Source organism: Pecten maximus, chromosome 5, assembly GCF_902652985.1.
Source record: "Pecten maximus chromosome 5, xPecMax1.1, whole genome shotgun sequence".
In the NCBI taxonomy this organism is placed as follows: domain Eukaryota; kingdom Metazoa; phylum Mollusca; class Bivalvia; order Pectinida; family Pectinidae; genus Pecten; species Pecten maximus.
The window spans coordinates 18,562,347-18,588,213 of NC_047019.1; the positions used below are offsets into that span (position 1 = coordinate 18,562,347).

Genomic DNA, 25,867 nt, shown 5'->3' on the forward strand with positions numbered 1-25,867 from the left:
AGCAACTAACACTACCCATATATAATATCTACCTGTGGATGTTTTTCAAAAAATTATAGGTTTTTGCGAATCATTAAAAAAATATTAATCTTTGTATACATTTTTCTTCACAATAAAGATATTCAATAAATATAGTTTATGTGTTGATTTTCTTTAATTAAAAGAAGAGGTAAAATCACATCAGTTATACATTTTAAGGTAAAGAACAATTAATCATTATTTTTAATGCAATAGGGAAACACTTAAATGCTGATAAAAATGTATCCCAAAATTTTGTTTTTAAACAATATTGCAAAAAACATGTTAGCATAAACTGTCAAAAACAAATTTGGCTTAAGATCGACATGATCCACGTGTGTATATAATATATTTGTTAGCAGGTAACTTTATAGAAGAAAATTATGAAATTACAAATACAAGTGTTGTATGACAACGCTCCAGCTACATGAACATGTATGTGTGTTATATAAGCTTAAAACTACCCCCACTCCCCAAGTTTGCCAGTATATGTATTTCGTAACAAAAATGACATTAATTGTTCCCTCAGGCCATTATCTCACTCTGTGTTACCTGTAACTGATACATATATGTACCTGGAACCAGATCCAATATGGCAGATCTTCAAAGTATTAGATACATGAACGTGCACACGGGTACATGTACATGTACAGAAATGTCAACTATTTCAGTAAAGGAAGATGGAAGGTGTATTACAAGTAACATATATCTTTTATGAACTTAAAATTTTGAATTGTAGAACTGTTATAATCATTTAATTACCAGTACATTCAAAGAATCTCTTTCTTTACATGTTGAATCAATGTTTAATTAATTTCTTTATGTGTTCAGATTTCTTACTTTAAGCATTGAATGTATACACATATATTATGGGCTGAATTAGGTTTTAATAAGCATAATATCACATCAAAAATGAAATTATGAATATGCTGCTTAATTTAATATGAAATCAAACTACAATATAAATTAAATGTATCAAATTGAAAATGTTCAAGTAACGATAATTGTTTTCAAATGTTTTATTATATACTTTCATGTGATGAAAACAAAATTACTGGAATTAAACATATGAAATATCTAACTGATTAATCAATACAAAATATAAAGTACCAAAAGACAAATGAAACTTGGCTTGAACAATTTAACTTAATTAAGGGATTTATAGAGTAAATCTGTCTTAACTTAGTTACAGTGTATAATTAACAAGAATAGAAAGGTTGAAATATAACATCAAACTAAACTTCCAAAACCTTTTTAATAACTCTTTGAATACAACTGCTAGATAGCCTTATATATACAGTACAGGTAAAAAATCACAGGTAGCCTTGGGTACTGCCCATTACCTGTATGGGGGGTTTGCTGTTCATCACCTCTTAGGGTGTAGTGCATGTTTGCAATATGTAACGTACGGTTAATACAAAGAATAAGCATATTTCTTGCAAAATTACAAACAATTCTAAAGAACAACTAACTTCAAAAAAATGTATTACTTGTGTATATGAAAATGTCACCATTTTATTACAGCCTGTTTAATATGTCAATATGTCCATCTACTCTCGTTGCCATTCATTCATTCTTTAATTCCTCATAAAGAGATACATGGAAATTCAAATTAATAAATACATTTCAATCATTTTCTTTTACAGTCTATGGTTTTCAAGATTGGAGAGAAAAAATAATTTGTCGCGTTCGCATCGCGGAGCGCGTGTCTGTTGATTTAGCTTTGGTCGTTGGCTGCGAGAAATGCATGTGATGCAGCTCTCAGAAAGCGAGTGGCCATTATCTGGAAGGTTTTGGAGTCCTCATTGCTTTCCTGTTCTTGTCCAAAAATGATTTGGACAAATCCTTCATCTGATGTATCGTCTAGAATTAAAAACATTTCAATCCCACACAAGTCCAGCACGTCTGTCAGAAACCTGTCCCTCACAGAATAAGTGGCCCCACATTGTGTGACATAATGTCGGATAAGATCTGTTCGTCTTTTCCCACATTTGAGGCATATTTGATCGTTATTCTGAGGCGGGTAAGTAAGTAGCTTCGACACAAATCTCGAGCAATTAAGGTCGGATGTAGATTTCGGGTTGACCCATAGCCCACGGGGATGGATATGCCGATGAACACATTTAAACCTGTCGAAATCGTTGTCTCGGTTCATTCTGTCCGTCCACAATTTTGTTTCGCGATTTCTAATGGAGAAATTTACAAACAATTTCCATGATAATTTTGATGGAAATTCAATCTTGGTAGTAATATAGTGTTCAAATAAGTCCATGAGGTTGTATTTCTTAAGGATATCAAACATGTCGGGAATAAAACCTTTCTGTTCATGAATGTCATTATTTAGGTTGGTATATACACGCATCAGGAAGACTTTTGGCCAGAAATTCATTTGGTAGCTTTATAAGTCGATAGAGAAACTGAAGTTTTCGTCTGTCGATTTCTGCGCAAACACGAAAGAGACCAAGCATACTCTCCGCGATATCAGAGCGTGTACGTGCAGGGAAATTCTGTATTTTCCTGTTATACAATTGAAATATATTGTTTGACATCTTGTTACACACTTAAGTGTGTCAGAGTTAAATTAAAAATCTTGAAATCTTGACTACTAGTTTAACTGTAGTTTAAACTTAGTGCACTAGGTGTAAAGGTTAGCTTACACTCAACTGTACACCAGGCACACCCTGATTTTTTTTATTTATTTACTTTTAAAATTACCAGCATTTTAATTTATCAGTATCTAAAGGTATTTAATAATACAGATTCGTGACAGAACTTTAACAGATTATAAACATGATTTATCATGTGTTTTATGTGCATAACAAACGTCATTTCATTGCTCGAATTTCCAACGGTAATTTACCGATAAACACAGTCGTATTACTGTACGTATTTACCCGAAATGTACCTATCTCAATACCAAAGAACACCAGTACAAATGACGTTAAATAAGATAACCGACTGTTTTATCGCCGATACCTCTTTCCATACTTTATCGTCGTGTGTTAAGATGCACATGGTGCAATAATCATAACTATTCTTCACTCTGGTATGCAGTTCCTATTTGGGGGATCATAACGAATGATAAATTTTTGAGAGGTGTGATATGAGTGATGTTTAACTGGCGGGTTTGTCAGTGGGAAGTCTCTTATATTATAAATAATAGTCATATACCTTCCTCCTGGAATACTTTCCATTAATACAGAATTTAGCAACAGGGACCGCTCGCTGGTACAGGAATTCCGCACCAAGTAATCCCCAACTAAACAGTATACTACTTATTTATGCTAAAATTAGTTTAGAGAGAGAGAGAGAGAGAGAGAGAGAGAGAGAGAGAGAGAGAGAGAGAGAGAGAGGGGGGGGGGGGGGGGGGGGGGGGAGAGAAAGAAAAAAAAAACTAGTAACTGTCTACCGATGAAGATTGAGGTCAATTTAGAACAAAGACGGAGTAAGTTGATTGGTCTAAAAATAATGCCAGTGAAGTTTTTTGTCTGATTTTTACGCTGATAAAGTGGCAGGTGACATTAAGTTATAATTTATCGTCCCGTTGAGGTCTGCTGTCTTATCTGTCTCTCCATTTTTTTTTTTTATGTATTTCCACATTAACAAAAGTCGGCTATTTTATTATTTGCACACGAACATGCATCTTTTAAATAATCATCGTTGCACCAGTCTATTATATGACGGAAATATAAATTATACCGTAACCATAATTCCTTCCCCACATCCGACAACTAATCGTTAAGATGCCAGGCTTTATCTTGTACCATTTTTCTGAGATCACGTTTAGAACAGTACGGGCCTTTGAATACATCAAACTGTTACATGTGAGGATAAACCTGTAACATTGAATGATGTGCACCAAATCAACTTGCCCGACTCCGTTTTTATTAATATTCCTTAACTTAAAATGTTCCGTAGAAAAACAGGAAAGTTCGTTCATTTGGATATTTTCCATAAATAATGTTTAAGATATATGTGTAAAAAAATAATGAAACATTTTATTTTTTTTTTATTTTTATTTAGTTTGAAAGTTCTCTATATGACATGATTCTTTTAACCCCGATCGATTGCCACCGATGTATTTCTAATCATGTGTAGAGCTCGATGTAAACAGTAATAGCCGAAAATGTAAATAATATCAGATATGTGCAATGTACATGTTCATGCAAGGTTTTTACTTTAAAAGAGGTTAAGTGTGATGTTAAACTGCTAACAGATGATTTAAATCGATTCAAGTGTAGAAAGAGATGCGACTATGTTATAGTGTAAGTATAAACTGAATAGGTTGAGGTTTCGTGAGGTATATTGAAACCTATCACTATATATAACGGGAACACACATTGTACGGACACCCACATACAACGAGAACTAACAAAGCGATTTATATTTATATTCCGCAGAGCAGTATGCATATAATTAGCAACAATGCTGTATCTATGACAAGAGTAAAGCTATATATAAGATTTCTTACAAACAATTTGGTCGGAACAAAGGAGACAGGATATGATATATTGGTTCCGAGATAAACTACACCTTGGGTTTTCGTTAGTGATGTTAATAGGGTAAAGCCCGGATTTGGGCCAGTGAAGCATTAGGCTATTGTCAATTGGAGGTGAGTAGATTTGTAAAATAATGACTTCTATGAATGATTATTGTCGGCATTTGTGACACCGTAAACTGTTTTATTATGATAAACTATATAAGAATTGTTTGGATATCATTTTGACAGATATCGGACGTTTATGTGTAGGACTAATGGATGGCAAACCGGTAGATATGCTGTGATGTTAGATCTTTGTTTAGACAAGTGATGCCATAAACGAGAACAGGTGCTCTCACCTGTATCTCACCTTTAAGCCAAATAAAAATGACACACATCTAATAATTTATAATGTAGTACATGTATCAAAACATGGCGCAAGGTTATCTGTGGAATTATCGATGGCAGGCCAAGGTCTTTAGATAGGTACACCTTGTACTTACATGTATATATGAACCAGGTGTCTGGGTTCATAAAGCACTCCACGAAGACAATATGACACAGTAGTATCACTTCAACGTACTCTATAAAATATTTTTGCTAATTTGGTGATTTTAAACATATCCCTGGGTATACCGATTTTGCGTCTGTCTATTATTTCACAAACTGATGCACACGCTCTAGGAGCTGTAGTTTTTACAACTGTTGAAGCTATAATTACATCGATCCATTACCAAAAACGTGTTTGTATAGACGTAATGGTTTTATATATCAAAATATGTTTTCTATCAAATTATTTACTTTTAGGCCATAAGAACTTTTTACGTGATTTTGTCAGCAAACTCGATCGGGCACAGGGAAATTCGCCGTCTGTATGTCCGATATTGTTCATTTACGAAATATTCTTGGCACTAGCACCACGAAAATAGCTGTAATATCAACACTTAAAGATAGATGACGTGCCTAATGTGGTACAACGAGCTCGAGGTTCATGGTATAGTAAACAGAGAGATCAACAGCATAACACTGGGGCCTATATGTAAGTAAGTCGATCAAGGTTTGCTGTTAGGTGCTTCTTGCAACAGAAAAAATATGGCGTTTCTGAAATATCTATGTTTATCTTATACAAACAAGATGGTGTTGGATGTAGGAGCAATGCATCTACTTCTTCAGCTATCAATTATCAATATTATGAAACTCCAAGTAAAGACAGACAACACAAATTCAGTTATATAACAATTTAATATTTTAACATGTTATAACAACTCAATAACATTCATACCAATCTTAAATCTTCCCTTTACAATCTCTAAAAATCCCCCCCCCCCCCCTCTCTCTCTCTCTCTCTCTCTCTCTCTCTCTCTCTCTCTCTCTCTCATATATATATACATATATACTCTTTCAATGCTAAATATTATGTGCAATTGATAATACGATTTAAAAAATTATATACTGCTTTCCATTGCACTGGGGACAATTTATTTCAACATTTTAAGAATGTTTGGTTTATGTAATCATGAAAAACATGTACAGTGTGTTGACAAATTTGACAGTTGAAAACCAAATCAGACAAGCGAGATTTTACTCATGTTGATATAGAGGTTCATGAATTATTTATAAAAAGTGAATGTGTAGATGTTTAGAAAGTTTTGTGTGTACAGCTTATAAGTAGTTCTGTATCGGTTCTCAGAAGATTATAAAGGTCTGTAGTTGTGGAAAAGTTCATGGTCTACTGTAGTCGTGACTAACATGAACATACAAAATATATATCAGTGATATTATATCGTATAATCGTGTTTTACTTTACAATTACAAGAAGCAGAAAAAAATAACCAAATAACTAAATTCGTTCCGTCGACCTTTTCACATTTGCATTCTGAGCACCGGACATCTCCCACGATAAGTAAGGGAGGTAACTCTGATTGATTTGAATGATATGATGTCTCATTCTTTGAGCTGGAACCATGAAAAGGATCACTCACTGTCTGGTGTATACCAATGGCTCTGGCACCATTGACTCATAATAATAGGAGTGACAATGTTCAGTGCTTGATAACATGTACTACAAGAAACCTCCAGCACCTTCAACCATTATTGTTTACCCACTGAACTGTCAGCATGCCTCATAAAGTCCCAACTCTTTCTGAAATATATCCAAAAGATCATTCTCGCCCATCTGTTGTGGCAGAACTCTTTGTGAAGACAATATCCTTTCAGCCTTTGATGCACAATTCAAACAGACATTATGTGTATCCGTTGTTGGAGTCAGAACCCTCATAATGACTAATAATATCTAGTGAAGGTTGCGTTAGCTGATAGTATAAAGAGCTTGCCGCCTTCGAGACAGTCCCCTTACCCTCGACTCGCCCTCCGAACTGTCTCCAGAATCTGTTTGTTCCAACACAATACTTGGCATCGATTGTTGTTTGTATAAGAACGGTTTTGACTTCTTCGTCTTCCGGTGATAAATATACATGTCTTCGAATATTTTAAAAACACTGTCTACTGATTCCCGCACCGATATTTCATAAAAGGCAGAACAGCCAAGTTCCACGGCGCGTGATTTACCCTCTTCCTCCGTGACCATTCGGTCGTGTAGTCTGTCATTCTGGTTTCCAACCAGTACACATGGCGCCCCCTGTGGGCCACTGTCCATCGCCATGCTCATCTTACGCACTCGTTTGCAGTAAGAGTTTATAAGGAACTTGATTCGGCTACACTCATTGAAACTACAGCTGTCAGTGACCGAGTACATTAACACATAAGCATCTGCCCACTTGATGTTCTCTTCCGTTTTATTTTTTTCACCCTACAACAAAAAGAGTATCAGCCAAATTAATTTTCAGAATGCATATAGTAACAAATGTTGTTCTTGAATTGTATTCAATCATCACTTATGTTAATTGTAGCAAAATCTACAATATTCATTGGTCAGAATAATTTTCAGTATATATTAAGTAATAGTTATTGTTCTTTAGATTTCTTTTAATCATCACCCTTGTTAGATATATCAAAATATAAAATAATAGCACGCATCCTGTTGCTCTGTCTTCGAGTTACACACATCCTGTTTTTTTATCACAAATGCACTAATAAATTATGCTGCAGACATTACACATGCAATACATGAATAGCTATTTACAATTAGGTGTGAATAGTATAAATAGGAATACAATTATAGATACAGGTATTTAAGTGGTTCGCTAGAAGCAATATTTACGCCATAGCTGTTATATATGTCTGTGTCATTGGTACTATTCCTTTTTCTCAGTTGATGGGTTTGGCAAACATTTATTGAATTACGTACATTCCTGTGATCAGGGAGACGATAAAGGCATTAACAGAAGAAGACACTTTAAAGTATTTGATACGGTTTAACGAAAGAGTTGGTAGGGAAAAATAAACATTAAACCAAAACGCCCATAGATCATGATTATATCAGAAAATTGCAATTCAAAATAAACATTTACATTAAGATACGATCTGTAATCCCACTTAATTGAATTTCTAGCAATGTGCATTACAATGAAGATTTATTCACTGTAGGTATATCACCTTGCGTTTAAGTGTATCTGAGGTCAGTCTATAATACCACTATTGAGTCTAGATTCCCACTGTTATATAGGTATAAATACTCGCTATACCTTTTAATATATGTATAACATACAGCAAGACGTTTCTTATTTTACACCTTTCTGATAATAATATTGTGACGTAGTGAGAATAAGGGTATGGCTTCCATGCCAACATCTTATTTAATGATACATTTCTAGTAAGTTTCATAAAAATAATATGTTATCTATTATTCACCATTTATGTGAAATTGATTTTAAGATAAGTTGAGATCCTATATTAATCCAGTAAAAGTCATTGACATGCTGTTGGTGTCTTGTTCTCATTGACGTTATATGTCCAACTGGTTCCTAAACAATGGCGGTGATCGTTATTTCTCTTAGAACTCCCAAACTTGCCATCATACAGGTGTGTAGAACATAAGTATATCTCGATACATCGGTGAGAATAGCGTGGAATCTGATAACTGATTAACTGGTTTAGAACAATTATATTTATTAATTATGGACCTTTTGTGAGGTCAGTATAGTGTTATACTTGGTCAATCAACTACTTTAGACTCTAATAGGTCGGTATATGACCATATTGACCGAAGCAAATGCCGTTAGTTTCTATTGATATGAAACTTGTTTCCAACAGCGTGGAAATGTATTATATTTAACTTCATAGCAGGGAATTTGCATTTGAGAATTATGACGTCACAATGATCACAACTCGGTGTTTCTAAAAGTAAAAAATACATCTGGCCAATTTCTTAAAATATTGACTTCCACGTGACCATGTTTGAGCCAATGAGAAAATCGAACCATATCTATTTAATTAATGGGCTAATGAGAAAGCTATTGCAGATCCCAACGTTTTGTCAATTGATCAATTGAAAGGCTCTTTGACGTGATGTTCTTCGAAAAAAATACGTCTCTTACGTCATTGTCCCTGTGGATTTTGAATGTATGTCAAAGTGCCCTACTTAGGTTTGATAATTTGTTTATTGTATGTATCCGACAGTTCTTCAAGTCGTTTTTAATTTCTTGACGTGACTCACCTGTATTGCTGTGTCTAGGACCTCGATAGTGACGTTGTCTCCATCTATACATTTGTTACAGCTGTACGTCTTCTCTGCAATATAAAGGTCACCCAGATAACAACAGACCGCGTCTAAAGTTACATTTAACATGAAGCCAAACGGGATCTTTCACTTTCACAATAACAATAAAAAAGATCAAATTAGGACTTTTCGGTTAATAGTACACCTGCTTATTATATTCAACGCTTTTCTCTTTTCAAATTCGACCATACTGTCGCTAACAGACATTTAATTTTGAAATGAACATATCATTGCTAAACCTGATTAAATATCATCGCTGAATTATTCATATGTCGTAATTATTTACGAAACACTTTTCACCAAATGGAAATTTATTAACTTAATCACAATTCGCAATGTGGTTGTAAGAAAACCCTTTGCATTAAAACGAAAAAGATGGTGTCCAATTCATTATCATGCTATCGCATGTCTAACCTTGATGTATGGAAACAGGCAGCATGTGTTTTATTGACTGTCGAGTATTATATCCACAGCAACCTAAAAAGTCCTCAAGATCGGACTTTACTATGTGTCAGAACGACACCAGATATTTCTTACGTGTAAGAGAGAGATTGAAGTGACAGATTTACTCGTGTGAAATTGTATTAGGAATTCAACTAAGATGATATCGACGGTTTAGTTACGTTCAACACTTTTCTTCCTTTTTTTTTTTGCAGCAGTTATGTGTATTTTCAGTTATTTATAAAAAGAAAACGAAATACACCGAGAAATTTTCAGGTGACTCCTTTCTGCTTCCTTTCAAAGAAAAAAATACGGAGGGTGTTTTTTTTTTATATAAGACCAAAAATGATACCATCCTGTTGTTAAAAGACATCCGGATCGACATGAAGTTGCCCACAGCTATTTCTGTACAATACATGGTACAAAGAGAGACATCACGCTATTGAGATGCTATTTTATAGTTCATTAACTTATTTTCTTGAACATAGTGGCCAGGAATTACGTCTTCTTTCGCTATGTGTTTTATCAGCTACTGTTAACATAACCCGTGGTTTCTCCACGTAACGTCCTACAATCTCTCTCTTTGATGCCGTTCAGATTGGCAGTGGCGAGAATAAAAGATCTGGTGGTATGACCTGGGACAACTCTGGAGCCGGCAGCTGGAACCGCAACAGATACACAGGCTGAGAGGGGTCATAGGGTGCTGGGATGTTGATGAGAATGTGGAATGTGGCACCTACCTAAGTTAGGGTCGTATTCTCCAATGAATCTTCTCGTCAGGAATCGCACGGTTAGAGCTGAAAAGTACAAAGGCAATTTATTAGTACGGTAATGCTATGGTACACGTGTAATACTATGTGATAGGTCTGGAAATGCCCGCCTAGATAAAACGGCTGAATTTCTGGTAGAGTTTTGATAAAAATAAACCTTGGGAGTTACAATTTTTGTTCAGAAAAAAAGCTCCTTTTGAAACCTGCTATGATGTCTCTCACATGAATTGTATATGCAGTTTGTCTTGACATAGAAATAATGTGTTGAAAGATGTATTTCATACAACATATATAGGTTTGTTTGCTTTGTTTTCATTATTACATTCGGAAATTGATTTTGCATTCAGATCAAGCGATATATATTCAATGCAAGTAATGGATGTCACTACAAAAGTTAGGATCTAGAAGAAAAACACCTCTTGACGTTAGTAACAAAGTCTTCATTTTGACAGTTTCGGTATGTATTGATTCCTTATAAAGCAACCAAAAAGATATCTGACTACAAGATACTGCCCCTATCAAGGTATTTATCAAGCTGAATTGCACAATAATCTAGTGCAGAAATGATGATGAAGTAACCGACAGTTGATCTAGTTTGATCCATTCAGTTACTATGCTACTTTTTATTTTCAATTTCTTGTTTTATATAACTCCAAACAAATATTCAATTCCTAACAGGTTCGTTTCTATAAAGGGTACCGCGAGATATGTTTATGGCAAGCCAAGTCGACATTTATTAACGGAGCAACGTTGATCCATGAATTCTCCAAATTATATGAAATCGAATGTTTAAAAATCAAAAAAATAGATAAATTTGAGATACGGCCCTTTACTTCTAAGCACTCCATGTTGGAGATACGTCTTTGTTCCTCTAAACAATCGAAATATCTTATATAATCATATAAGATATTTTATAAGATATCTTTTATAATAAGTAAGATATCCTATATACTTTATAAGATATCTATATCATCAATGTGATATATAATTTTGATTATAAGATATCCTATATATTATATAAGATATCTCATAACGTATAATATATCGTATAAAGAACAGTAAATGAGGTATATTATATATTTTTTAAGATAAACAAAAATTGGAAGTGACCCTACAGAGGAAGGAAGCGGTCATTCTTGGACTTTTATTTGTTTGTCTTTCTCGCGAGATTATCGTTCTTTATAAGATATCCTATAAACTTTTCTTTATGCTATATCTTATATATCAAATAAGATATAGTATATCTTTAATGAGATATCTTAGAAGATATCTCATAAATAAAAGTTTATAAGACATCTTAAAAATATGTAAGATATCTTATATGTTATATTACAGTATATATCTTATCTAATGCATATGATATCTTATATATTATAGAAGATATCTTATAAAGACAAGTTTATAAGATATCATATCTTTTTATGAAACATCTTATATATTACATAAATTAGCTCATAAATTTTAAACAAGATATCTTATAGACATGTAAGCTATCTTATAAACTTATTAGATATCCAATAAACATACATGTATAAGATATCTTATATATATAAGACATCTTATATAAATCGGTAAAATACTGGATCAACATTGCTCCACGAATAAATGACAACTTGGCTTGCGATATATGCTATCTCTAGGAAACAATGAAGTCAAAAGTAAAAAAACAAAACATCTCATGTATGATGATAGCGACAATTATAATCAACTTCGTAACACTATCTCTTTAAAGTTCTTCTTTCAAGACAAATTTGTGTGTGCGTCATTGAGGCTTATTTAAGTTCTTTGATATAACGCCGTGTTGTGATGCTCTGTCATGCATGTACCGGTTGATATGCCGTAGTGTGGCGTTGTTAACGTAAAGGTGCGGAGATCAACTATAAAGTCTAATGAACTGTGACTTGATTGGGATATCTGGTTCACAACACACGTGTTTCCTGTGTAAGCCACAAAAACAAGACGTCTTCCAAGAATTTAGACGTGGTTGTACATAGGTTAAAGACAACCCTGTCACTATAATATTCCTCGCATCTAGCGTGTTATAAAATGTTGAGATATTAGTTTCACCTCGATATTCTCCCACAACTAGTCATTGTGCCTTATTCGTTATAAGTAGTGTTTTGCGGGATATTCTCCCCAAATAAAGTATTACTTTATGTCTAAAATGAATGATTGTTGTAATTACTGAATGTACCTAATTGTGATTTTTTTATTTGAAAATAAAGTGTTTATGTCATTCCAGTGGTATTGCTACATCAAAGGATCAGTATACATGTGAGAGGAAGTTGATATCTGAATATTGCGTATGTGTTATTATATCTCCTATATGTGTTCACCTAACCACGGTCGTCACTCTTCTATTACTTTATTTTTCCATCCGTATATAGTGGCGAGCTTTACTTTCCGCGATATAACAGAACAATGACCTTTGGACCATATGGCGACATCTTAATGACGGTTACCAGTTATTTGTAACAGTTTAATGTTTCTGATTTGTATTTTGTATAAATTCTTCATCTTTTGCCGCTGATATTGGTGGCATTCCAACGGAATTATGCATTCCAATGTAAGTTCATGATGATAATTTATATTGATAGTTTAAAATAGCTAATATTGACCTGCGAATATAAATTGTCAAATGTCAGTAAATACTTTGATAACTTGTCCACATGTCAATCTACAGACGACTGGGCGACGATCCGTTAATTCCAATATGAACTTGTTCGTGTATATCAGTAACTACCAGACTCTTAGTAGCGACGTCCACTTGACTTCCAGAAGATAATGGTGACCCCTCCATTGACCGACATGACTGGGATTCCTATAGAAAATTACATTATTTCGTGATAGATATTCCGATGAATTACTTGTGACAACGACCTCACTATAGGGGAAATGTCCTCTCTCCTGGATGACAACTAATTGACATGTGCTACATTATAATCTACACTCTGACAAGTGACCGGACGTTATTTGGTTAGAGATTATAAACACGGTGAGTATTGAAAGTAGATGATGTACTGTTTATAATTGATTCTGTCATGTTTACTTGTAGCCTTCAGCAGAAACTTGATCACATTCCAAACCTGCTTTCTCAAAGAAGCTGAAATTCGTATGTATTAAATGTCATCTCCTTTGAATAGTAAACGACAAATTGTTGTTTTTTCAGAGTTAGCAAATGACTAAAATATTTGTTTAGAGCTATCATGCCAGATCAGATATGATCAACTGCAGAGGTCCTTTTATGCAACGCTGTCATTAGGAGCACACAAGTTGGTTCCATGGATTATGTATTGCATTCGGATCACCTCAGTCTCTATCATTTGGGAGTGAATTGAAAATAATGAATCATCCTATTATTCTAATTAATGCATCAACAGAGGTTAGGAATCAAACGAAACTGTCCGAGTTCAAAAAGGTCGTGACGCGATGTCAGGATGATAGGTCAGGTTTACACAGAAACGAGATAATCTAGACATTTTAAACAGTATCAGTATTATTTCACCAAGGAAACTTTTCCTTTCATTTAGGAAAACAGAAGCGCATGCATGCAATATCATGCATGAAAAAAGGATACTTTCCCTTTAAAGTGGCAACGTACTGAGTCTTTAATTGATAGTAATGCCAAATTGATGGAAGTCATGGAAATTGGCCAGGACTAATAATGAATTATGTACCGGCAGTAGCTATAAATCAACAGGCAGAAGTCAATGTTAGTCACTGCGTCGTTGATGGGTACATTTTTTGCAATGCGTAGATAATACTTAGCTCTTTTATTGACATGCTGGCATGCTGAAACGTATGACACGTTTCTACACGTGTATATATGTAAATGAGTGCGATATCGGTAGCGTTCATTATTCCTGTGACGGAGAAACATATGTATCAAATATGTCATGTACGTATGTGGTTTTCTCGTTAATCTTGCTGATGTTTGTTATGATGTAATTAGTCGTACAGCAGACGTTTACTCAAACAATAGAACACACATGGCATTTTTTTCGGACACCCTTGTGGTCGTTTCGAGACTGCTATATTATGTTACGTAATATGTCTATCAGAAATATAATTTCCGAGACGTTAACAGATATACTCCCGTCACTGTAACCTCACTATCCATACTCAAGGCTTTATAGTTTGTGCACTAGCAATAGTGACATCCATATTATAATCAAAACATAAAATTGCTTCTTTATATTAAACAACGAAACATATTTAAATGCATTGTTTTCTAGGTTATTAAAACTTATAAATAAAATTGAGCATTATTATTTGAGCTCGTGGCTGTGTCTAATTCTGGTGTTTTAAATTAGGGGGAGATAACCTTGTATAAGCTTTTAATTGTATTTTCCCTCAAAATGGACGGTAGCCAGTCTACCCCATTTCTAATATAGATCTCCCACTAACACTAAGCGGAGTAAAAGGGCATTGTAGTTCTTATTTATATTTTTTGCTTTTAAATGAACACGGAATCAAGGTTCATACAACTGACATGAGATTTTGTTTACTGTAAATGTGTTCTATGCGACGTTTCCTTGATGTTATCGTCTCGGCTAGTGATAAAGAATGTAACAAGATAGTCTCACATTTTCGTGACGTAAAACTGTGTAGTTAACACGTACTTTAGCGTTGCCAGGTAGGTGAACACTTTAGGTAAAAGGTTGTTAATCAGAATTTAAATCGGAAAGAGAAATAGTCTAAATGTCGAGTGTTCGTGAACTTGGTGTTTACTCTTCATCCCGGGGCCATGTCATAATGAAATGGTGCGTATCGAGAGGAAACAAGGGTGTCCAATCTAATCAGCGGATTACGCTCAGTGGATGGTAAGGACGGAAAAGAATTTCAATAGAATTAGATGCTGAACTTACGTATATACATACACGTTCGTGAATATATTATTAATACTGTTTACAAATAGTTCTTCGTTTGTCTATAATGACATAAAAAATGAAGATGCGATATCAGTCTAAAATGACATTTCCTAGTTCTAAATCATTACAGAACAATCCAGATTTTCCTATATTGTTAATCATTTTTCATTCGAAGCGGATACTAGCCATTTAAGAAATGTCACATGAGGGCTCTAGTAGCGTTGATAGATGATGAAATTGCTCTTATAAAAAATCCTAGACCACAAAAGTAATGAGTTCAGAACATCGCAATATATTATGCCTGGCTATGAATTTTCCCACTGATTCCTACGTGTCAACGCACATCTCGTGCTAGCATTGTATTAAATATCGTGAGAGGTTGTTTCCGGAGGAGTAGCATGCAGCTTCTACCAGTAATAATCGAAGTAACCCGAAAGCACCTCTTGGAATTTGATCAATATGTCTTGAGCTTATGACAATTTCCTGTTTCACGGATCGTGTTTTGTCTAGTCATGTCCTGTTGTTTAGCTCGTGACCTTGTCGTAAGGTTACGTAACGAAGTACATTATCAACAAACTCGACGGATCTAGTGCATTATCAGCATACGGAACACTTTTAAGACACACTTCATATTTTTGTAAGGGAATCAACCGACATGTGCCTATCATTAATAATTTATGAAACTTCCGAGGGACTGTAAATAAGGAAGAAAATCTTATTGATATTTTTGAATTGATAGAAGAACACCGATGTATCCCGAATGATATATAAAGCCTTAAGGTATTCCGAATGAAAATTAACTGACATACACCTGTGACTTCCTAATACTGTACCAATTTACCCTCTATCACGTTCAATTAGCTAAATAATCAGTAAATGATCGTTGCATACCGAGAGAAGTAACAAAAGTACATGCTAACCTAGCACACGCTATTTGTGGGATCAACGTCGGACTTCACTAACTAGGCCCACACCTCCGTTACTATTCCTACAAGTAATGTTACTATAGCTAATCAAAACACTACCGGTTAACGGGCCATTCGAGCCGGCTATTGTGGTTTTATGGTGTATCGTGTCTGCTGATGCCAATTTATTCTGTGATAGTGGTATCTGTGGCAATTCCTTGTGAATTCAGCATATTCAACACAACAATTTAATTTCTTAAATATAGAACGACAGGATTATTGCCTTAGAAAACTTGGAATAAAGAATACATATTTTGCACTTTTCAAAAGTCAATTAAATAATCAATTCTGATGGAATGGCTTCTTTTGGCATTTTACTATACCTGTTGAAGTGACACCTGTATTATAAAGGTAAATAAGATATCATTGATGATCAGTCACGATATAAGACCTGTCGTTATATATTTAACATGTCAAATATTTCTGATATTTCTATGTCTTCAACAGCAATTTAAAGACTTGAAGAAAGCCTGTGTCAAAGATTACAAGTGTCGACAGTCAATCAGCTATGTGATAATAACGCTCAATATCGATAAAATCAGAAACATGTCAGCGAGATAGATATCCTGTAAAATGTTGACTAGACCGCCCAAGTAACTGTTCTCCTTACTGATGATCAGTGTTGGACCATTATCATGCACTGCTGCCTCCCTCCCATTCTTAACAATATAATTGACAAACAATTTACACCCACAAAGGTCTTAACAAACTATTTTTATAATGATTTAAATCACGTTAATATAATATGACTGTGCAACAAACCCTGTATGCTTCTAGACTTTTGTATCGCTGTCTCCGATAATTCTTTTTCTCCTAAACGATTTACACATGAAGGAATAAGTAAACGAAAGTAGGTCGCTTACTACTCCAACAATGGATACTACATTGCCCCAACTGCTATAACAGTTAACGTGGTTATGAAATCGCAGTACCAATATCCAAATCTAAATAATATCAAACTGGAGTATAGTACAATGGATGTATTAGTGAATGCGTTAATTCTTTTTCTCCGTGGCCGATATTACATTTGGTAGTTTTGGCCATATTTTGCATGTATTTCCATTAGTTCTTCTTTGACTATTTTTCCCGTATGCATACAGCATCATGATATAATAGCATAATGTCTGCCTATCCATGTAATGGACAAGTATTGGCAGTGATCACATAAACTTGTCAAAAAATCTCAAATCTCTCCTGCTCTTGAAAATATTTGCTGGGATACATTAGGTTTTAGATAGGATTTATAGACGTGATATAGTAAACATCATAAACTTAGTATACTATCGTATATACAATGTTACAGTATGCTACGATGCCTTTTCTGAATGACGATATTTGTTATGCTCTCAACAGACAAGAGTTTAGGGTCTATGTCTACAAACAGGTGTGATAAATCATAATTATAGTAGTGTCTTGTAAAACATAGGTACCTTCAGAAGTATAATGTCTATTTAAAGCATGGCTGCTTCAAATATTTGTATAATCCTTCAGTAACCGGCGCGCGGAATTATATCCATATACCTCGAGTTAATCATAACCCTAGTTCTTTTGTCGCCTTTATCAAAATATTTTCATTCTTTAAAATACTAATCATTTAAAGCATGGCCTAGTTCACTAGTATTAACAACACAACAACAATTATAAGTACCTGAAGAAAGACCGAAGACCATGAATCGAAAACGGATTATATGTCAAAAATAGCATGTGTACACGTACTCCCATCTGGAAAGGATTACTAATTAAGTTCAATCGACTACGAATTTCACCTGTAATACTCCGATAAAAAGAGAGATTACATCATAGATAATGACCGCTCCCTCCTAACACACAATAGGCAGTCAATAACTATTACAGCGGGGAGCGATTATTAACCAAGATTAGAGAGTATTACCTGTTGTTGTCAGAATGGTTCAGCAGATTAGAATTGAATTACCTAGATTGTCGATAATACGACAACTTGTTGACCAATAAATTCGAAGAAGATTAGGACTTACCAGCTAGACATGAGAATGGACTGGAGAATATTATGTTATTGTGATCACCACAAACATCCGATACCGTGTTGTTTCTTAAATTGTGAAATGTTTATTTCTACCAATACAACAACCGTCGATAATATTCTGTGTATATTGGTTTGGTTTGATTTGATTTATTTTGTTTAACGTCCTATTAACAGCTAAGGTCATTTATGGACGGCCTCCCGTGCGTGCGACATGCATGCGTGTGGTGAGTGCGTATGTGTGTTTTGGGAGGCTGCGGTATGTTCGTGTTAAGTCTCCTTGTGATAGGCCGGAACTTTTGTCGATTTAAAGTGCTACCTCACTGAAGCATACTGCCGAAGACACCCAGCAGGACACCTCACCCGGTCACATTATACTGACAACGGCGAACCAGTCGTCCCACTCCTTGTATGCTGAGCGCTAAGCAGGAGTAGCAACTACCATTTTTAAAGACTCTGGTATGTCTCGGCCAGGGGACAGAACCCAAAGCCTTCCTCACAGGGGCGAACGCTCAACTATAGGCCAAAAGTGAGGCATTGTCAAGGGAGACGTTAGGAAGAAGAAAGTTGTTAAGAAAGAAGAGAAAAGATAAGATACCAAATTTAGTCGCCTCTTACGATCATGCAATGGGGACAGCAGGTACAATTCTAACGCCCTACCTGCAGGGGATTCTGTGTATATAGTGCGGTGGCCAATTTTGAATGTCTGTGTCCTGCTTTCGTTTTAGAATAAGCCGTATTAACCGCATTTGTAAGTATGTTAGGTATTAGAGTGATCTATTCCACTTTTCGCTTTGATATTGTATCATCTCAAATCTAATCTGATAACATATATGTATATATATATATATCTGTTTTAGTGGTCAATGCATGTTTCTAATGCACGTGATTGTTTAAGTGAGATGATCGAACAGATCTATTTGAAAAAAAATCGACAAACTGACACAATGCATTCACATGAGATTATTCAACCAAACAAAGAAAACATCAAGCTACATGAAAGTATTATGTAGTTAGCATTTTCCCTTTGATACACACAGGTTGAATATATCTCGCTGACATAAACGGTGTGACGTACTTTGATGCCAGGACACATGTTAAGCACAATCAGCAAATTTCTCTCTGACAGACTTCGTACGCTAAAGGTCAGCCATTAACACAGGTGAAGGTCGTTCTATTTACATTTCCATGTACCTATCAAACACGGGAACTTCACATAGAAAAGGTGGATCGCAGCCTTGAAAGATTTAACGTATGTAATTGAACCCTCAAAGACCAAGGATACGTCCTCCTTAGGTTAAACAGTCGTTTGATAGGAGTGTAGAAAACCTTAATGTCTATGTACAAGACATGTTTTTGCTATGACTGACCACAAATCAACATCCACATGTCACTGAACTCCATATCACAAAAAGCTTAAATTAATTTCCGGCCATTACACGATCTTCTCACCTGGAGCTTTACATATGTACTTATTTGCTCAAAGAATGTCTTGCATACAGGTATTCGTCAAACAGTTTGCCAGGTTGTCAGCAGTCATTATCAAATGATCAGAAGTACTATGAAACACATGTAGTAGTATCCAATGTTGTTTTCCGAAAAGATTAAAAAAAATAGTCAAATTTCTTTCTCAACATCTTTTGATGCCTTATCGAAATGAAAGGTATTGAATGAAAAGGTAAGTTGACAGTTCTTTTGAAATTAAGTAGTGTACGATACAGGCACTGTAACGAAATGGTCCGAGGAAACTAGTTTACAAACGTGGCGTGAAATTACGTCCATGGGGCGTGCGATTGTATATTGTTAAAGTGTTTCCCTTTAACATCGAGATAAAATATTCATTCGGTCTAGTCCCTTTATGGTAAATTAATGTTTATTATGGTGAAGTTCATAGACGGATGAGATGAAGCGGTCACATACCCACGCGGACAACTTGTAATTCATTAATATTATTGGTCGGCAAATTTACTATTCTACTCCTGATACATGAATTGAATTGTAATATGATACAGAATAAGATATGTAAATTGTTCCAGTTTCTTATTACATAGCGATTGCCTAAAACGTCCTCATAAACAACCATATGATGATTGTTGATTACATTAGATGTCTCTAGGAAGGAAAACATTCGCTCTTAATCTGTCGATTATATTACAGCATATTTTCTTGGACAGTGAAATTTGAATAGATCTTTTTTGATAAGTGTAATTTAACGTCACCTCAGATTACATCACAACTTCACGCTTACGAACCTTCAGTCAACAGGTTGGTGGTAAGTTGCTTGAGATGTTTTAGTCGATAAAGGAAGTGTTAATTACACAACACATGTTCTGGCATTGGCTACTATGTCCCAGGACATAGCTATCAAGCTACACACGTACATTTCAACATTCCACAGTGTGTTCAACCTGTCTCAACCTCTCTGAAGCAACCCTAATGTCATAAATAGTGAATATATATATATATATATATATATTTCCTGTAAATTCTATGCATTACGTGAAGTTCTTTCATTTCCTGAAATCCGATGATTCGAGATTAATTATCTATGTCGAGTAGAATGTCCATGAATAAATCATATCGGTTCATCTTGTTGCCGAAAAGGCATGTCAACATTAAACATTGTATAATCATTCATTTGCTTTATCAGTCTTCTTAATCTGAATAGAAATGATATAAGTTATGAGAATTTGAAACTACCACGTTTTGATCGCTAAGAATCATTGTAAACCTTGTTTAATACTATTTTCATAATGTCTCAAAACCCTCTCCGGCTTGAATATTTCTGTACATGTGTGTGTTACAGCTAAACTGAGTATTGTATGAACAAAGGTAGATAGTCAGACTAAGCTGTATCAAGAATCTAAGCACACATGGAAAGAAACAGTACCACAAACCTAGTATACATTCTCTTAAATTTTACTTAAGGGAACACAATATACTGAAGCTATCTTAATACATTATACTTCAACTGGGGGCCTGAAGCAGTGTTGCTTTGAATTGAGCATTTTGCACTCGCCGAGCACGATATTTCCAGCAGATGGCATATGTTGACATTTACCGACGCATGCATACATCCCTATATTCTTCAGTAACATTTCATAACGGCAATGTGCAAAGGTCACTAGAGAAGTAAGATGGCGATAGTGGAACAACGGCCACCTACTGAACATCTATAGTGTTGTTATCAGAAACTTCGTAGATGGTTACAACATTTTTGGACATTTTATGAGCTGAATTAAGTAGTTTAATCGTGCTAAGCGTTATAAATAAAATGTTTTACTATGTTGATTCTATCTCACATACCGCATTAAAACTAAGTTATATAGAAATTAAGCGTGAAATGTCAGAGAGGCCAAAGGCCAATGATTTATTGCACGTGATGTTTGTATTGTTATTTCCACAAACAGATTCAATATTTGCTCCACCATCCGTGTGATATACACGTTTGTCTGGGGAGTTAATCAAACGTTTCGACTTTTCCTTTATATTGTTCAATTATTAACGGTTCCTGTATCACATTGTACTAGATGTCGCATTCTCATAACATTTCTGGCTCCATAGAATATGTGGTATGGTGTCACAAATGTCAAATCGGCAGCAGCTAACAAAGTTCACAACGAAGCCAAATGAAAGTTACATTGAAGACTCGTGAGAGTATATACATAAATATATATCCAACATTGACGTACATTATTGGGTGTTGACTTGTAGGTGTGTGTATATATCAAATTATGTTGTATTTTATAAAGAAAAAAGACATTTTTCAATTTTATCACATAACAGTGATAAAAGAGAGCAGATAATAGTTGTTAGCGGTGTTTAAAATCCTGATGCAATATGATATAGTGACAGAAGACACATTAACGGTGATTTTAGAAGACGTGGGGAGAAAATTACTAGGTATTCCAGTGGGTGTAAGCAAAACAATGAATTTGAACTAAAACTTGAGTGATAAAACAAGATCTATTGAAAGAAAAAGTACTAAAATATCAGCAAAACATCATCTCAAATAAAACATTCAAACTAAGACATACTAATTAACTATATGTTTACTTAAGCTTGTTCAAATTCTTAGCAATGATATTACACAATACTATTCCAATATACAGCTGATTACGAGTACTAACATACACAGCTATAGTAGTATTATATCATGCGAAAATCATTTCTTTCGAAACACCCAAAATTATTAATAATATGTTAATATGTATTGCATTATCAAAAACATTAATACATGTATATTAATATGTATTGCATTATTAAAACCTTACCTGATTTTCCAACTCCGTTTTGTCCAAGGATAACCACACGGAATGGGCGTTGCTTTGACGACATGGATATCTTGCGGAGAAGGTTGGGGGATGACATGTTTCTCATGTTCTCTTTGAGCTTTTCCCTGTGTATAGAGGCAATATCTGTCATGATACGAACTGTGACACAAGTTATACAGATTGGCTGCACAACTTATACAACTACGGGCAACACAGTTGTTTTCAAGCCTCAATGGCACATTTTTCTGTTTTGTATAAATTGTTCAATGTGGAATGTTTTTCACAACAATAACCATCCCCAATGTATCAGGGCACATTGCATTACACAAACATGTTTCTGCGGTTCTGGATGATGCCAAGAGTATCGGAGTTCCCACAGTTATATGGGTTTCCAGACGAGTGTGACTTAGATAGCAACTGACACACAACTGAAGGTCTCCCTACTCCACTCTCACTCTGTAAGCTCTGCGTACGTATATATACATATACTGACGTACAGTACAGTGATAGGGGGATTACTCCAGTACTCGTCAAGAGATGTAATTGACGGGGCCAGTGCTTGACCATCAATTCAACCGTCTATCAGTCATTCAAATGAAGTAATCGCTTGCCTGGATGGGAAATTCTCTTGAAATGTAAACAAAACTTAATCCGTGTTTTCTATCAGAAATATCCACAATAAAGAAAACAGCGTTTTATGAAGAAATCCCGAACATACTCATTTTCCCCTCCGCTTGTACATGTATTACAATGATAAGCTTGTAATAAAGGTGGTCTGTATTAGCTAAAAGACACAAGCCTTACTGCAACACTGAGTTATATTGGTAGCAGGGCATATGCCTCAGGAGTAAGTAGCTGTAATGCAGTTTGATAGGGACTGCTGTGGTCCACTTGTTCACCATGAAATAGTGACAGCGCTACCGAACAGGTGCAGGCTTCGGAAGGGCGGTTACATTGTCGACAACTTAATTCATAAATACTTAGCGTCACAAAGTCAGGTCGTGTAGCCCAACCGCGTAAGGTCAATCCTGTCACAAGCCGATTATTATATTTCATATATTGTATTGTACATTGAATTGTGCTCACCAACTTATCATGGGAGTGCGAAAAACATTGCGCGACGTGTGAAGTGTTCATAACGGGAATAGCGAAAACAATGTTTTCTGTCCATTGTTCCATGGAATACTGATAATGTTAAGTGAAACTGTTGACGATCAATACAGTCTGTCATAATAACTTATATACTTACTGATATAATGTGGTAAAGACTTTCGAGTGCTAAAGTAATTACGAATGAACATTTAAATTAGCCAACCACCATAACAAACAGGAAATTGTCGCAGAGGTATATCATAACCGGAAGTAGCAATATTTATTGTCAATAAAAAGCCACAAAGTAGTTAGGACAACCTGATTTATAATGGTAATAAAAACGCTAGACATGAAAACGCCTTCCGACTTTACACTTAATTATTAACTAGTGCCACCTCACCACCTTCTGTATTAATATAATTAACGGCACCACATGCGGTACCTGTGATACACATATGTTCGTTAACTCGCAGTAAAATGAAAAAGGCTTCCCGCAGTGCCAATTCAAAGTTTGACGATACTGACACAAACTTAAAACCACAGTAATAGGTCACAGGGTGCGTTTAGGTTGTCAGTACTTCCAGTTTTTGTGTTAGAGATTCCAAGCTCGTTGCCTTAGCAGTAATCTGAAGTTTATCTTCTCTGATCGTACTGATTTTTAATACGTATACTCTAATTATTTTACAATACACAAACTTTTTTTCTAAAACATTACTATCTTAATACATCTAGCACATTTTATCAGAGTAAGTGTGTTCATAGAAGTTTATTTTTGTACGTTAAATATAGCTATGGATTATTTGTACAGTTACATCTCTGTTTGTCAATATACATGATGTAGGTTTTTTCAATGGTAAGAATCAAAGTAATCCACCATTTTACTTTAATTTGCAGGTATCCTTAAGAGATAATACACTGGTAGCCCAAAACTCAGTTTTCATAGACGGTTAGATTGTGTTAAGAACAAGAAATCAACGAGTACTTGTACAATGCTATATTTCATATTAACGATAAATTGCACAATGGTATATAAAATATTAACGAGACGGTGAAATATTCCCAGGTGCCCGTTAAAGCTTCCGTAATATTGATTAAAAATGAAGACAAAAAAAAAACAGGAATCCAATATCTTCATTTATATCTTAAGGCTTATCTTCAAATCTTAAGTGTTAACAAATGAACCAACTGTGATGAAAAATAATTCCAGAGTTATCAGACATTAATACATTGAGGTTTAGTCAGACTGCGTGTGTTCTTCCTTTTCCTGCTATGATATAATATGCTTATCTTTTATACGTTTGCTTAAATATACTTACAGTTGATACCTCAAACCGTCGTTCCTCATGATGGCGAATTCGCATAGCACTGTGTACACCTGCAATCAACAAAAAAACCTTTATCAAATCTACACTCTTTTCCCTCGCAGCAAGATAAAAAAAAAAACATGCAACAAACATTCCAAATAATCATGTCTTTTTATGTTTTTTTTCTTTCTTTCTTTTTTTAAGATTCACACAAAATTTATCTCTTATAAATAGGTCTTGAAAGGACGCCACGATTTGTAAAATGCATTTGTTATCAATGTCCGTCTTTCACACGTTATTTTTCACACCACACCAATGAAAAAGGGTGTAACTTTTTCTCAAAATAAATCAGGTTATCTTTCTGTCCGTCCCACATACATGTAGTATAAACAGTTTGATTTTTCTGTGAAGACGGATGGCAATTACAAAGTTAAAACTAAGCTAATATGTGCTCTTTATAATGAAATATCATGTACATAAATATTTATATTTTTGGAACATGCTACACATTTTGAAAATACATGATAATGTAAACCGGTTGTACAAATGTTTAAAATTATCTGATACTTACACTATATTATAATCAATGATAATTTTTTAGTTTTCTTATATTTAATGTCTTCACAGTTCCTGGAATATATATGATATCCTTTAAGTTAAATGTTAATATCCTACTGACTATAGGCAGCCAACTAACCTCACAACCTAATGTTAATCCCTTATATACTCTCCAATACTCTTACAGTAGTGCTATTGTGTGGTTTATCAACTGTAAAAGAATGTAAGAGGTTTGATAAGAAATTAAGGTAAAATTACACATCCTGGAGGGTTGGGAGGTATACCTGTTTCTCAGGTAAAAACTACAGGTAAGGTGTTCGCCCTTGGTGGCACGTAAACATGGCAAGATAAACACGTAGCTCACATGTTACCTCTGATAAAATCTCGATATCTAGACTTCGGCTTCGCAGTGACCCT

The 25,867-nt window shown here is 34.8% G+C and overlaps 1 protein-coding gene across 1 annotated transcript; it reads right to left on the reverse strand.

Annotated features, from left to right (window-relative positions):
- Positions 1 to 5,849: 5,849 nt before the first annotated feature.
- LOC117327403 (ras-related and estrogen-regulated growth inhibitor-like) lies at positions 5,850 to 25,569 on the reverse strand. The gene is made up of 6 exons (XM_033884360.1): positions 25,464 to 25,569; positions 24,905 to 24,963; positions 22,497 to 22,621; positions 10,358 to 10,414; positions 9,114 to 9,187; positions 5,850 to 7,307 (listed from the first exon to the last, which is right to left on the reverse strand). The coding sequence occupies exons 2-6, from the start codon at positions 24,931 to 24,933 to the stop codon at positions 6,807 to 6,809; spliced, it is 786 nt and encodes a 261-aa protein (XP_033740251.1). The 5' UTR covers positions 24,934 to 24,963; positions 25,464 to 25,569; the 3' UTR covers positions 5,850 to 6,806.
- Between the last annotated feature and the right edge of the window lie 298 nt (positions 25,570 to 25,867).